Genomic DNA, 15,604 nt, shown 5'->3' with positions numbered 1-15,604 from the left:
ACAATAAGAAGAGCAGAAACAACGAAAAAAGCAAAAAGAGACAGACACTGATTACTACCACCTTACAAGCATACAAAAGCATCCTCCATTATAAGCCAGATTAATGTCTGCATGAGCCTGTATTTGCAGAATTAGATACACTAGGCAAGGTAGACACGTGCACATAATTGGAAGGAACCATAAGGCTCTGGGTCTGCAAGCCATTTACACTCACAACTGTACCACTGACTTCCACAAAAAATCTGAAACAAAAACAAAAATACACATGTGCATTGTATGGTGTGTTTGTATAACGAGTCCTTAAAAAATATATCTACCCCCTTGCATGTTTTCACATTTTGTTGTTTTACAACATTCAATCACACTTGATTTATTGTAGCTTTTTTGACACAGAGAAAAATATTATCTCTGCAAAGTGACTTAAATTAATTTCAAACATAAAATGCTATTATTTACCATTGCATTGACACCATTTTTGTTTTGTATGTGGGTGCCATTCTTTCCTGAGTTCCGTCATCAAGACGCAACCACCCGTTTGTAAGAGTCCAAATTCACATTCACATTTACACAGTGAACAAATTTGGATGTCACACATGCCCATGGATACACACGTTTGGGCACACACGTGCCCAAAGAAACCCTTAAACACACAAGCAGACCTTCCACCTTGTAGGGAAATGATTTGATGTCTGGATTGTTTAATAGTGGCTTTCATTTTGTATTGCCTTTTATGCTAAAGAGTTGTTTAAAAAACACTAAAAATGTCCACTTTAAATTGATATGGTTTTATTTTTTTCTCTCCATGTCATAAATTTGTAAACTCATTGGCTTAAGTATATATTTTAGCAATCTATTAGAAATGAGCTATAGATTTATATATGTATTTTATGTGATTTGGTTTTTATAGGTATTACTATCCACATCGCTGCTGTCCTTTAGGATGAATCGTGTCCAAGATCTGTATTTATTAATCAGTACTGCTGGGAACAGGTCAAATCACTTAATGTATTTTCTGTTGGTTTGTTTGGCCCCAAGTAAAATTTTAACTTTAACTTAAAAAGAAAAACTATTATTGAGTATTGTTTTCACAATTATGAAAACTAATGCAAGAGCTTTAGGGACAGTTTCTCAAAACTGTATGCAAATGAAAACTCTGCTGTCTCTTTCATCACTACTTTAAGCTTTATGAATATATTTGAAGTAATATTTTAGCATATGTTTTGTTGTTTTACCAGTGCATATTAAAAGAGATGTTTTAGTAGGAATGAATTTTTGACTGTCTCTTAATTTCATTGGTGAATTATGTAGAAGCAAAGGTATAAAGCTTAAACCCTTTGTGTCTTAAACTTTAGACATCATTCTCCATTCCTTATTCTCCACCAATTCTTTTTTCATATTTAGCTTATAGTGAGCATTTCATTTGAGTTTTTTAAACTTGCTATTGTTTCAAATGGTAAACTTCTTTCAGAAGGAAAAGAATCATAAAGTTTGAGATGTAAATCAGGAGAACAAGAAGTGGGAATTGTGATGCACATCAAATATTACTTAATTTATAGCTGACAGCTGTGTATTACAGCTGAGAACAATTGCCACTGGAAGGCCAAAAATACTAAAGTCTAATAATTGGGTTATAAAGCATATTAATATCTGTATAAGTGATGTACTGACAGTCAATTCATCTGGAAGAAGATATGTGTGTTTGTTGGAAAACAGATGTATGATCTGAGAAAGGCTGAAGATGGGGGAGCAGACTTCTTTCAAGTGAATGTGAGCGTTAACATAAGCAGATGAAGGAAATGAATGATTGATACCTAATAATTAAAAACATTTGTAAAACTGGGGATTGTTACCTCCTACCAACCAGGCCTTAAATCTCTTTTTCTCTTTGATCTCATGGACAGGCCCCTGTTCCTGCTGCCAATCCAGCAGTACCAAGAGCTGATCTGTGCCCTCGAAGCACAAGTTATTGACTACAATACAAGAACCTGTGCTACTTATATTCTGCAAGATCCTGAAAGCCATTACTGGAGTGACCATAAAAGTTTTTATGAGGTACAAGGTTAATCATAGCAGTTTAATGTTGTCTTATTGCACTTTCTGTTTATTAACAAGAGGCTGAAGGGATATTAACAGATTTTTTGAACGATTTATTACTGGAGTGGGTGGCATGGTAGCACATTGTTGAGTGCTGCCACTTCACACATTCAGCATCAGGGATCAAACTCGGACATTATCATGTGCATTCTGCACATTATCCCTGTTTATGCATCAGTTTTCCCAACACATTTCTGAAAACATGAAAGTTAGGTTAATAAACAATTTAAAATTGACCTTTGTGTGGGTGGGTGCATAAGTGGGCCCTGCAGAGGACAAAGGCCCCTCCATTGCCTTGGAAAAAACGTGACTTCCAAAAAAGCAAATTACTTGTGGAAAAGTAGGCTGGGTTTAACAGAATACCTGAAAACTGAATAGTGATCTGTTGAAGGTTTTTATAAGCAACATTAGCTAATGAGAGTGAAGCTCATTTCCAGTTCCCTCCTTTTTTAATCTCTGGCCCAACTTTAAGGCTGCCTCTATATAATCAAACTTCTGAAGAACAGTTTTTCAGAATTCTTATAAAAAAAGTCATTATTGTGTTGTTTTCAATGTACCTTAACTAAGGTATCAAACATTTCTATTGCTCATTCATATGGAAAAATTAAGAATTAGGCATAGAAAAGGACTGTCCTTAACCGCAGTATTTACTCGTAACTGGAGGGCATTCCATTAGTTTTTATGCTGTTCAAGCACAGTATGTTTATTTCTTCTTCTAATGAACAGTACTTTGGCTTTAATAAGTGAGCATGCATACATTGTTTGCCAGTTCATTTTTAGCAGTTAGGAAGACTATTTTAGCAGCCACACTAACGGCGTGACTGTTCAGTTCTGTGCTGCTATTAATGAATTAGATATCATATCAGGAGAGTAGTGTGCCTTGTCTTCAATGCAGCATTATTAACCAAATTACATTAATGCCTACCAAATGTGGAGGTTTTGGAATACAGACTCATGTCTTAGATTTTGGAATAAACATATGGAACAACTCATTTTCTGTATGTTGTAGAGTAGCCACAGTTACAGAGATAGCTGCATGATATTTGTCTTGATTTGTAACTTACTATAACTGTACCAGATTTTCCTGTATGAAGTTTATACATTCTCCTTATGCTTATTTGAGATTTCCTAGTACTTTCCAAAGGTTAGGTTAACTGCCATTGTCAAAATGCCTCCATATAAATAAGTATGGGTGTGTGCACAAGTTTGTGCAGCAGATCGGGTATTCTGTCCCGATTTAGTCTTAGAACCAGTGTAAACATCAAGGGCTTCATGTATAAACGGTACGTATGCACCAAAATGCTGCATATGCCTGTTTTCTCGCACACTTTGAGATGATAAATTCTAAACTTGACATTAAAGCCACACACATTTTCACAGTAGCCCCCTAACTTGCATATGCATGCTTCTGGTCAGTTCTGCACTCAATGTCAAAGCAGTGCTACTGTTTCTGTGTCATTTACCTTTCTTTTTCATATTCACATCAATGACATGAGATTTATCAAATACACCAAAATTAATTTCATATTGTTTACAAATTGAATTCATTTGATTATAATCATTCTGCAACAATATAATGGTGCATGGAATGGCCAAACTATTCCAACTACCATAGCTGCTTTGGTGTTAGAAGGCATCACAAAGAAGAATTAGAAGAGAGTGTGTATTTATAGATGATGATTATGACTAGCTTCTAAGTCGATTTCATTTTCCAAGAGCCATCCTCTTGGAGCTGTGTGCTGAACTGGCGGCAGGTTTACAAAGGCAGACTTTGAGGAATTGTGCTCTACCTCCTCCTTTGTTAGTTCTGTCCACTTTTTTAACCACAGGAGTTTTTCAATGTGAACTTGCTGACCGATTGGGTATTTCTCAGTCATCATTGAGTCGCACCATTCCAGCTGTATGGGATGGTATTATCCACTTTTGATCCAGATATATAAAATTTCCTTGCACTGTGGTTGAACCCGTGAAACATCAAAGTGCAAAATCGCAGCAACATCCCGTTTTCCAAATGTAATCGGAGCAGTCAACTGCATGCACATTTCTATTACAACGGTGCTGGAGAAGTTACATCAGCCAGGAATGAATCACCAAAAGAACGAGCTGGCATTACATCATATATAGCTGGAGAACCTATAAAAATGGTAGCTCCGTACGGTTGCAGGTGCTTTTTCCAACTAGTGAAGCAAAAGGCAACTGGTTCTTTTAAAGGTAGTGACTCACCCCAAATAGCCATGCAAAGAGAAGAGAATCAATCCGTTGTTTTGCTCTGCACCGATGCTACACAATAAAGGTGTCTTCAGAGAATGAATTTGCTTATGAAAATAGAATGCATTTCCACTCTATTAATGTGCTGCTCTGATGTCCACAGAAAATGTGTCGCATTGTGCAGTCATGTAGCGTCCTGCATGATGTGCCACACAATTGTGGCTTGCTCGTACCTAAAGAGATGTAGTATGATGAAGATGACCCTGACCCACCAAATGATCAACCAAATTGGACAGCGTTACAACTTTGTTTGAATGTAATTAGCAAAGTATAAAAACAGGTAATCAGATGCAGCATTTTTTTAACCAGTTCATTTAAATTGTGTTCAATATCACATAGTGCATCCCTTATATTCCTTATTTCATTGGCCACATCTCTTACAGCATCCACAATTTCATTTTATGACTCCAGAACAGCGTCCGTCAGCATGTAGCCAGGTGGTTGCCAAGCGTTTTCCGAGGCAGACGTGTGCGCAGCCAGCATTTGAAGATGTTCTGGGCAAAGCAGCACTATCACCACATGGAGTCACGTCATTGGCACGGTGCTTGGCATTTGTAATATTGTCTGAAACAGAATAAACAGATTGCTGTGGGCCGCGACTCACCTTTTCATGTCGACTTTGATATCTGACCCCTTCTTTTTTATTTGTGTGACTTTCTTAAACTTTTCAGTGTCTCCGCCATGCTGTATCACTCTATAAATTCCTTTTCTTGCTTAAACCACTGCTTAAGCCAACAAATGGTACATTATTCCTTGCCTCCACTTTGTATTCTCTGAAATTCTTATTTTTTCCACATGATTTTCCCATTGTTTTTTAATAAAACACCGATTGGAAGGTGATATTTATATTGATTAGTATGCAAAATCCTGGGAGGAGTCGGGTGGGGATGTAGGCGAGTGCATATGCATTAAATTTGATGTTCATTGTGATTTATAAAGGACAGTACGTGGAACTTGGCCAATTCATAGTTTTATGCATCTTAATTTTTTCTGTGTACACACATTTCTGCTTTTTTCTGTATACTATGTTTAAGTGTGAATTCTACACATGGCATTATACATGAGGCCCCGGCTGTCTTTCACTGTAAACTTGAGTAGCCAGTTACAAAAAGAATGAATGGATGGAGGGACAGTTGTAATTTTGCCCATTACACTTACAAGATGAACATAGATGACTAAATCTTTTACCTTCACTACGTAGTGTGTTTTAAAAGCTAGTGATCCATGGGGCTGTTTCCAGAAGATTTTTAGTGGGGTTGGCAGATAGGGTCAGTGAATAGCATGGGGTGGCACATTTAAAGTCTACAGCATCAGCAAATTACAAGGTATAATGGTTATTAATATAATAGTACGATTACATTATAGCAGTATTAGGTTAGAGAGAACAGAAATCATATCATTCTTTGGCCTACTAAATACCAATTTGCCAAATTCCAGTTTGAAGGAATCATCTGCAGTAGTCTACGGCTGATGAATATTGTACTTGTCATTTTCAATTTATTCCACAGTAATTTAATTCCAGTGAAACACATTAAATATTTACATAGGGGTAACTGAAGTATACTAATATATAATCATACTTTAATATATACATATTTATGTTCTTTGTACATCTCCATGTCAGTCAAAAAATAATAGAAAAAATCTACTTGTTAATTCTCAATGTATATCCTCAAGAAAACATCATCCCAAAAGAAAGAGTAATTTTAAAGAAAATAACATTATAAGGGATCCTCAAATAAGCCTTTGTTTTCACTCTGTCTTGATGACTTGCTGCCTACTCAGTGGCAGCAGATCCATCCCTATAAAAACAAGAGTTTACTAACTTTTATATACACATATATTTTCTGTAATCTCCCTATGAGTCAAGTAGTCACTTATTTACACATTCCCTCTCACACACACACTACTATACATGCTGATTAAAAGGCTCAATACAGATTTAATATTCTGTAACTGTAACGTTTTTCAAATTATTTTATTTCTGTTAAAGAGGCTGAATATACAATTAAAATCAGATGCAGTTAACATGCTGCCTATCTACACTTATATGCTAGTTACACTGTCTGGCTAAAGTTCAGAATCAGAATCACATTTATTCACCAAGTATGCACGCATACAAGGAATTTGACTCCGGTTTTGGTGACTCTCCAATTATAAATTATATAATCGACATACACACAAAAGTTAATCACACACCTGAAATAAAAAAAGATAGAGAATGTAAACGTATATATATAAATATTGTGACACTAGAGGGCGCTGTTGCTCCTCAAACCCCACAGACATACGTCCAAGACACCAGGTAAAAGCACGAAGAAATATTTTAATTATTTTCTTAAATATGGGTTGTGCCACAAAGCACCATAACCACCACAATAAACAAATCAATAATACAATAAATTTCCTCCTCTCCTCCCAGCAGCTCTGTCACACTCCCTTCCAACTCCGGCTCTCCGCTGGGTCTTCACTTAACCCTTTATATAGTCCTTGACCCGGAAGTGCTTCTCCTCTTCTGTTCACGTGACTTGTTAGCACTTCCGGATCAGATGAAGAATTACATTTTTCTTCAGCCCAGAAGTACTTCTGTTCTTCCGACCCCGTGACTTGGGATTACTTCCGGGCTATATGGGAAATAAAAATCCCCCCGTCTCCCTCAGCATCACACAGTGGCACCCACGGTACCCAGCAGGGTTATGAAGCAAATTCCATCTCCCATGGTGCCCTGCGGGAATCTGGCTGAGGCTGCAGGGAAGACGCAGCCGCATATATATATTGTGGATATTGTGGCGGACAACCATGGCCCATGCCATGTCTTTCGAGTAGTGAAAGGATGACCTTAGATGATCTCGGGTGTCTGGCCATTTAGTACAAAGCAGGCAACAATTTCAGTAAATCTGGGGTGTTTTAGCTAGCAGCATTGCAAATTCAATATTGAAGATAATCTAATTCAGTGAACAAGTTGAAAGGTGATGTGGTGTCTATGCTTGGTATATATCAGTATATGATCAGCAGAATTTTGGATATATTATAATATATTTTAATAATTTAAGCATGAAAACCATTCTAATCTGAGTGCAGTTTTAAGATGACGTGGGAATGACTTTCTGCCTAAGAACAGGGGAATGATCATTCTTTAAAAGTTTTTTATCAGTGGGTGAAATACATCCTGACTGATGCAAGGTTTTGATTTCAAAAAATAAATATGCTACTGAACATGACATGGCAAGGCTGGTGACAATGTGTATAATCTGAAATATTAGTAGGTGCTTAAGATTGAAATCCTCAAAGATGCACTTCATTTGTACAGCAAACGCAACTGTTATGGTGTGAGAAATTAACAGAAGATAGACCACAAAGGTTTCCTTATAGGATGCCTGTTTCTTTTTACAATCCAATCCAAAAACTTTTGGTAATCCAACTGGTAGTTCTATCTTGGTTTAGTGTGTGGGTGTCAATGAGCCTTCTGACCGGTAAGTATCTCATTCAGATTTGTTCCTGTCTTTCTCCTATTGAAGCTTGATAGGTTATTGCCTCCTATTCCATTCTATTGAATAAGGCAATTGTACAGTATATATGAATAATCTAATAACTAATTTTTTAGACTTTAAGGGGTTTATAGTTAACAACACTGAGGTACTTGATCCCCCACATCCACCGTCTTTAATCCACAAGTATTGCTTAAAAACAATCCATCAATGTACCTATGGACCCTAATCAAGTTTTGCTGAATTAATTTTCAGTTTGTTCAGCCTATTACACCCCTAAAGAAGTCAGTTTTCTGTCTATTTTTCTTTCATTGTTCCACTGATGTGTTTTACTAATATCTGAAAATATTTGATGTTATTTAGCTTGCTGAGTACTTTTGTAAATAAACTATTGAAATGACTGATGACAACTATGACAACATATCACTTATTGACCTTTTGATATGCAGTATAACTTTATTCACTGGACTGTAAATATTTTAAGATAGCATTAATATATGAGCTACTGCAGTAAACTATTAGAAGACTTTAAGCTATTCATTTTTGACAGTGTTTTTCTGCTATGGGAGAGTATTGCCTGTATCAGAGAATATTCTAGTCAATTAGTCTTTAATATGAAAAATACCTTATTACTCTGTTGCTGTACAAATTAATAATCATCCACATGTCAGAATCTGTTTAATGTAATCTTATTTTGCCCTTTGTAAAACAAGGGCAAACCATTTGCAAAGAGAAATTGAAGATTACAATTAAGACACGGTGGTGAAAGATGCTTTAATCTGTGTTGTAATAGTTGCTATTTTTTCAGAATGGATGTTTACATAATTTGAGAAAATGTTATCAGATATTTGTCAGAATAACAACAATGTGCTGATAGGATTAATGTTCAAGTCTGACACTGCTGTACTGCTGCTGTATTTCAGTCCTGTTGACAGGCTTTATAAACTGCATTTATCTCCAGCAGGGGTTCTGTTTATAGCCAGCATTTAAATCATTATTACATACATGAATTCAGTAGACTTAAAGAAACATGTACCATGCTCAAACATTAAGTAATGCCAGAGTTACTTAGGGATTCCTTTAAAAGTGATGTTTCACCAACAAATATGTTTAACAAATATGTTTAAAATGTAATTTCAGTAAAATAGTAGTGTACTGTTCTTGGCACATTTCATGTATTTCAGAATTTTTTTCTATCGAGGAATAATTATGTGATGATATTTTCTATATTTATAAAGCGACGCAGCAAGAGTTTAGTGAAAAAATAAATTTAAATGCCTTAAAGCTCACAGGGTTGCAAAGAAATAACTAGAGTTAAAGATGCCACTGTCATAACCTGTGTGTTTATATGATGCATTTAATATAAAATAAATGTACTATACACATCTTAAAACTTCAATAAATGTTGCAAATGAATGAGTTAATATCAAAATGCAGAAAAATGATTTGTAATAAAATTTTAAACAATACACCAAGTCCATATTTCCTAATATATAATAATGTTTTGCACTTTAGCTACCATACTGTGCTCTCACTTCTGCAGCTAATTCACACAGTAATTAAAAAGTCAGGCCTGAGCAAAGTGATTCTAATGATAATCTGTGAAATTCTGCACCTGATGGAAAGCTTGAGGCATAGCTACTTAGCCAGTCGACATCTAATTATTGTGATTATGATTTCTAGCTCGGGCTAGTCTGTGAAGAATATTCAACCACTACCAGTAACAATTCTAACATAGAAATGTTTCCTGAATATTGTTTTTTGTTCGTCATGGGAAATTTTCTAATGATATATTTTTAATACCCCAAGTTTGTTAAAAACAGACCAGTTTGTATTGTCTTTTAGAAAAATAATGGACATAACTGTGAAGTTTCTCTACTGGCAATATTTGCTGGTGCTTTATTTATTTGGTTTATTTCATTGCTCACAGTATGCTGCCGGCACTTCCATATTTGCTGTAGTGTCACTGCAGTCATTGTCAGGATCATGCCTGCTGTAAGGCTTGTAAAGTACACTCTGTGAGAATACTGTACATGTTCAGGTGCTCTGCTGTGCTTAGTGTGTGACATTGCAGCAAATGGGCAAATCTGTGGCAGGTGAGTTGTCTTCTTTCCTCTGAACAGCAGTTGCTGTATTTATGAATAACCCAGACAAGGTTAGTTCTCGCCTTCTCCCCAGTGGAAGTTCATTCTTCCTGCATCTCAGATTAAACAGATTTTAAAAATGCATGGACAGAAATAATCAATAGAGTTTATGCACTTTGTATAACATGTATTGACTGCAAAATTAAGCCATTTGTATAATTTGTTTGTATTTTCTCATATTCAGACTTGTTTGTTTCACTTCATATTTTACTTTAAAAATTATTTGTTTGTGTTGAGCATAATTCTTGCAATGAATATGAGAAGTTAGTTTTTTCTTATTCAGTTATTTTAACTAAATAAATTTGGGCGGAGTGGTCGCTCTGAGGCTAGGGATCTGCAATCGGACGGTTCGAATTCCATAAAATGCCAAAAGGGACTCTGCTCTGTTGGGTCATTGAGCAAGGCCCTTAATCTGCAATTGCTCTGTCCTGGGTTTGACATTGATCTGCATCCTTCTCTACATGTAGGCCCTCCAACCTGCAGGGAAGAACCTGGGGGTTGATGGCAGAATTGGCACTTCAGCCACCATAAAAAAAAAAACTTCACACTGTTTCATTCCATCTGAACTAGTGTGGTGCTGAGGTGTCACCCATTGCATGGCTGCACTCGGGTTCTAATCTGGATCCTGAATTGGTTTGTTGTGTGGTGGATGCGGCAATGCGCTGTATCAGTGCATACTCCTCACCCTGCTCCTTTACTCCCTCCTAGTTATTTTAAAGAATTAAATAACTGGTGGGTGAAGTACAGTATTTTCTCAGTATTTTATCACATAACATTCACTTAATCAAATTCAGGTGTACAGGGCGTCAAAGCCTATGTCTGTAACATCTGGTGCAAGGTAGAAACCAACCCTGGAGCGTATTTTATTGTATGTAATAATTCATATTAATAATTGTCGCTGGTACATTAGCTTTGAAAATATTATAACCAAAGCATTGTAGAAGCTGACATTGCCAGCAAGTGTGAAAAGACATCAATTCTTCATTGCAACCTATTTGTGAACTTTTTTCATCAAATGTATTTTTTAAGTATTACCATAAGTTTACCATAAGTTTAGAGTGGGAGAATAGACTTTCCCATACATCAGACCCAACCAAGATTCTGCTTTTAATTCTTTTAAACAGATGTGTTTTAGTTTTGTTTTTTTCATATTTCGTGTCAGTTAAACTGTAAAAGGCAATTCCTTTCTTATCCTATGTGGTCATCTGAGTCCGGATGTTTGGTCTGATCACATGAAAAGTCTGTGGTTTTACCCTGTTCAGAGAGCCACAGGGGGCATTCAGCAGCCAAAGAGTGCAGAAACGAAATCTCTTAGAGGTTTGTATTTTTAAAATTTCACGGCAGCTATAGAACAAAACTTACATAAAGTAAAAGTATTTTTCATGTGGTAATTCTACAGTATACTCTACGATTGTTGTAATTCATAAGAAATTACTGTTGTTCTATGACAGACAGTAGTAGACTTTTAAAAATAGAATGTGTTGACAAAATCAAGCACTGTGCACATTTATCTCACTAGAATCATCTGTCATTATTCATGTTTAATTAATAAGATATCTGGGCAACATATGTTTAGTTTTTTTCTTGTATTTAGCTTTTTTACTATTGAACCATTAGTTAAACAATTCTGATTTTTTTTCAAAATGTTTTGAAATGTAGATGAATTACATTCTGTTTTATTAATAATTGCAATTTTTATTACATTTCCAATAATTTAATAAAAAATTTTCCAGGTTTTTCTAACCTTTACCTGTGAACCCAACTGTTAGATGGCTATGGTTTGGCTCAGTGGCTCATTTATTGTTTTTCTAACATAAATAAAACATTTTTCTTTCTGTCATTGAAGATGTTTTACATATTGTCAATAATCTCTCTGTGGTCACAGACAAATGTGATATATCTGTTTTCGGTTCTCTGGAACTAATTAACTTTGAGTAACAACAGCTTCTTTTCAGAAATAATAAATGTTATAAGTAAACCCATGTTGTATTTCCAGGGGGAAAAATGTTCATTCTCTATTTTAATGTGGCATTACTTCCTCATGGGCCTACGGCATGATCTTTGGACTACATTGCCTTCCAGCCTTGCCCAGGAAATCTTGGCCCAGGTCCTGAGCGAGACATTGGAAATTCTAGTTCAGAGATATTCTGTTGCCTGCCCCACCTATAGAAGGACTTTGCAAGTCAGGTAACGTCAATGTCTAACTTCATAATGTGTTCAGCTTTTTGTTACATATTTACTGCAAAATATTGATATTTGTATTAAGAAAACACATAATGTGGTGTTATGTGAGCGTGACATGTCTTAATGTCATCCTTCTGTTCCTAAATGCCACTCGGGACAAAAGACAGAGGAAAAGTGATAATAGTATGTGTTCATGGTCATTTTTAACTGCATAATAAAGAAAAACAAAAGAAAAGAGTATGGCAGAACTGAATGTGTTAGATCCAACAGAATTATCAATGCCCTTTGCCAAAACCAAATCACAAAACTAAAATCAGAAATAAATCAGAAATGTGAAACATGTAGAAAATTCCTAAACAGTGTTTTATTTCTTATCCTTGACTAACACTAGTAATTCATGTGTCTTCAATCCATACTTGGATGTGTGCTGATGGGAACCTCCATCCTTTATTGACAGAAGCAAGGCACATCACATGATCTCTGCATCATGTGACCTGCAACAGACATAGCAACCATAAACAGCATATGGATATCAAGTGGCAGCAAGTGTGAACAACAATGATTTCAAAATGCTGGCATGATGAAGTCACCAGCAGAATGTTAAGAATAATAAACACCTTTGAAAATGGCCAATAAAAGTACAAATACAGTATGATTTTAAATTATATAAATGTGTAAACACAAAGATTCATCACATTAGGGTAAGCAGCAAAATATTTGGTTAGCCAGTAAAATGAATAGAGTTGTGAGAGAAACAGTGGCATGTCATAGCCATTTGGCCAATTCCTACATCAAGCATTTTGCTACAGTTACTTGACTAGATAATGCTAGGTTTGTGTATTTACTGTAGCTATCTCTTTTTATTATCTATTTGTTGAATTTGGAAGTGATTTTAAAAAATCAGTGCATGGAACAATTGTGAAAATGAAACAGATAACACATGTGGCCAAAAAACCTCAAATATACTGCATAATAGGAAGTGACCAGAACAGTTTTGTGAGCTTAGAGATTGGCAAGTGGGTAAGCTATCCCCAGATACTCAGCAGGAGCGAATCATGCATTATGTCAAAAAAAAACAAGCTTTCAGATACTCAAAATTCAACATATTTGTTCCTGTTTACTCATTTTTGCAGCCAGCTTACATTTTAGATCTTTTCATTTGGTAACCTTTGAATGTCACATACCTAGAGGCTTTTACAACAGTGAAAACATGTGGTATACAGCATTTTTGATTTATTTGTGTGTAAATTTATGTAATAAATTAGCTATAGTGTCTTTTATTATAGTTTAGTTTCAAGTGTTAAATATGTTTTATTAAATAAGAATTGATTACCTTAAACAAATTTTTTTGTGAATTATTCAAATAGAGCTGTGTTTCTAATATAAACAATATATATTTTTGTTAGGATTAAATTAGTGAGGCAAGCGTAATGCCTTCTGACTATATTCTTATTTTGTATGCACTTTTTAATATTTTATTTCTACAGAAGTGACATTACTGCCATATTGCTCTGCACAGAAAACCACCTTTGGTCAATATGCAATAGTACAGAAGCACTTCTTCAATCAACTGAGGACCAGTTCTCATGGATTGTTTCCATTCATAATCATTGTAATCAGCTTCTTGCTGTGCTGGCTATTGTCACATCACCTCTGCAGGAACTGCATGAGTGAGTTTCAATAGATTGAGTTAGAAATGTTAAATCTGTATGCTGTCTTTAGAGTGCATGAAAGTAAAAATATTTAAGTAGTTAATGTCATATTCAGTTGGATACGTTCAAAATAGTAGCCTGGAATAAGAAAGAAACATGCATATTGTAAAATGTTACAGTATGATATTATTCATAGTAATATCAAGATCTAACAATAACTGATTCTTTAGCCAAAATGAATCACTTATATTTTACCATTTACAATATTGTAACCTAACATACTGCATGTAGGAAGAAATATTTCCTTTTTTATTTAATATTTTAATTATAGATGAGAAAGGAAAAGAGACAGAGACTTATAGTGTTACAACTAAATGCGATGACAGAAGTTAAGTTTGAAACTAAATGTGCATTTAAGCTCATAAAAAATAAGTTGAATAAAAGTAAGATATACAGTATTAAGTTCACACAAAAGCAATTGCCATGGGTCAGATACACAGATATTTCTCAGTTTTTGAGACCTGGTTATTCTAATACTGGAATGCAGGTAGATGAAGCTTGCTCTTGCATCTACAGGCTCAAGAAGAAATGAAACTTGATTTAATCATTCTTAGGATTTATCTTACTTTTTTCAAAAATAAATGTTCATCTCTGTAAACTTATTTTACCTTTTGGTTGGTACCAACCACTGCATACTGTGAACAGCTCCCATAGACCTGCCATTTTGGAGAAGCTCTGACCCAGTCATATAGCCATCACAATTTGTCCCTTGTCAAAGTCGCTCAGATCATTACGATTACCCATTTTTCCAGCTTCCAACATATGGCCTTCAAGAACTAACTGTTCCTTTGTTTCTAATATATGTCAGCCCTTGACATGTCTCATTGTAACAAGACAATCAATGTTACTCACTTTACCTGACAGTGGTTTTAATGCTGTGGCTGATCGGTGTATATTTTGTATTTTTTTCCCTATGAAGTAAAAACTTTTAGCTTTATTTTTGAGTACTGATAGAAAGGAATATATTGTAGTTCATTTAATAATAGCAAGGTGCAATTTACCTCATTGTATGATTGTATGACTGATTCTATGACTAACTATATGACTAAAAAAAACTTAATTTCCGTTTACACACTGATTAATTGCAAATCTCATTTGGAATCTTCTTTCTTCTAGAGCAGTACAAAATATTTCAAGTGAGGGCTCTATTTTATCAACCTTACAGATTCCCAGCTGCCATCTTTTACAGTGGCTTTCTTTTATTAAGCCTACCTTATTCTCTCATGAATCTCTTAGGTGAGTGTTAAACCTTTTATTTCAGACAATGTTGTTTAATGTAGTATAAATTGCATTAATTAGGTATAGCAGTTTTTATTACCATACAGTACTTTCAGTTTTATGTGAAAGTTTCTACAGTACTTTCTAGTTCTTGATCTACTGTACAGTAAGTTTCTCAAGAATATACTTACTGAAATTTCAGCTTTTTTCACTATAAAGGATAAAATTGAGATGAATCATGTCCTACCTTCATCTTTAGTAAGCTATTGCAACCAACAATATTTAAGTGAGTAATAAGTTGATAGCCTTTATAATGGGAGTTTTGACTGTGTTCAGATTTCACCAGTCGTGTTCAGTTTTATGCAAAAATTGAATTTTCTTTCACTTGACATGAGATACATTGGTTCTAATTAGCCCTGAATAAATCAACTTTTCCTGTAAGTTTTTCCAATTTGTGTTCCATTTTTATGTACCTGACATTGTAAAATGCTGTTAA

At 35.0% G+C, this 15,604-nt stretch overlaps 1 protein-coding gene across 2 annotated transcripts in view; it reads left to right on the top strand.

The window, feature by feature from the left end:
• The window catches only part of kiaa0825 (KIAA0825 ortholog), a 409,330-nt gene that overhangs the window by 159,763 nt on the left and 233,963 nt on the right, over positions 1–15,604 (top strand). For both annotated transcript variants that reach the window (XM_039759351.1, XM_039759352.1), the window contains exons 9-12: positions 1,902–2,052; positions 11,991–12,181; positions 13,666–13,848; positions 15,007–15,126. In XM_039759351.1, coding sequence (XP_039615285.1) covers positions 1,902–2,052; positions 11,991–12,181; positions 13,666–13,848; positions 15,007–15,126 — 645 coding nt within the window. The remainder of the gene's footprint in view (positions 1–1,901; positions 2,053–11,990; positions 12,182–13,665; positions 13,849–15,006; positions 15,127–15,604) is intronic.

Source organism: Polypterus senegalus, chromosome 7 (genome assembly GCF_016835505.1).
Source record: "Polypterus senegalus isolate Bchr_013 chromosome 7, ASM1683550v1, whole genome shotgun sequence".
Taxonomy (NCBI): Eukaryota; Metazoa; Chordata; class Cladistia; order Polypteriformes; family Polypteridae; genus Polypterus; species Polypterus senegalus.
Note: the sequence above shows the minus strand (reverse complement) of the source record. Positions and strands in the feature narration are given on the sequence as shown.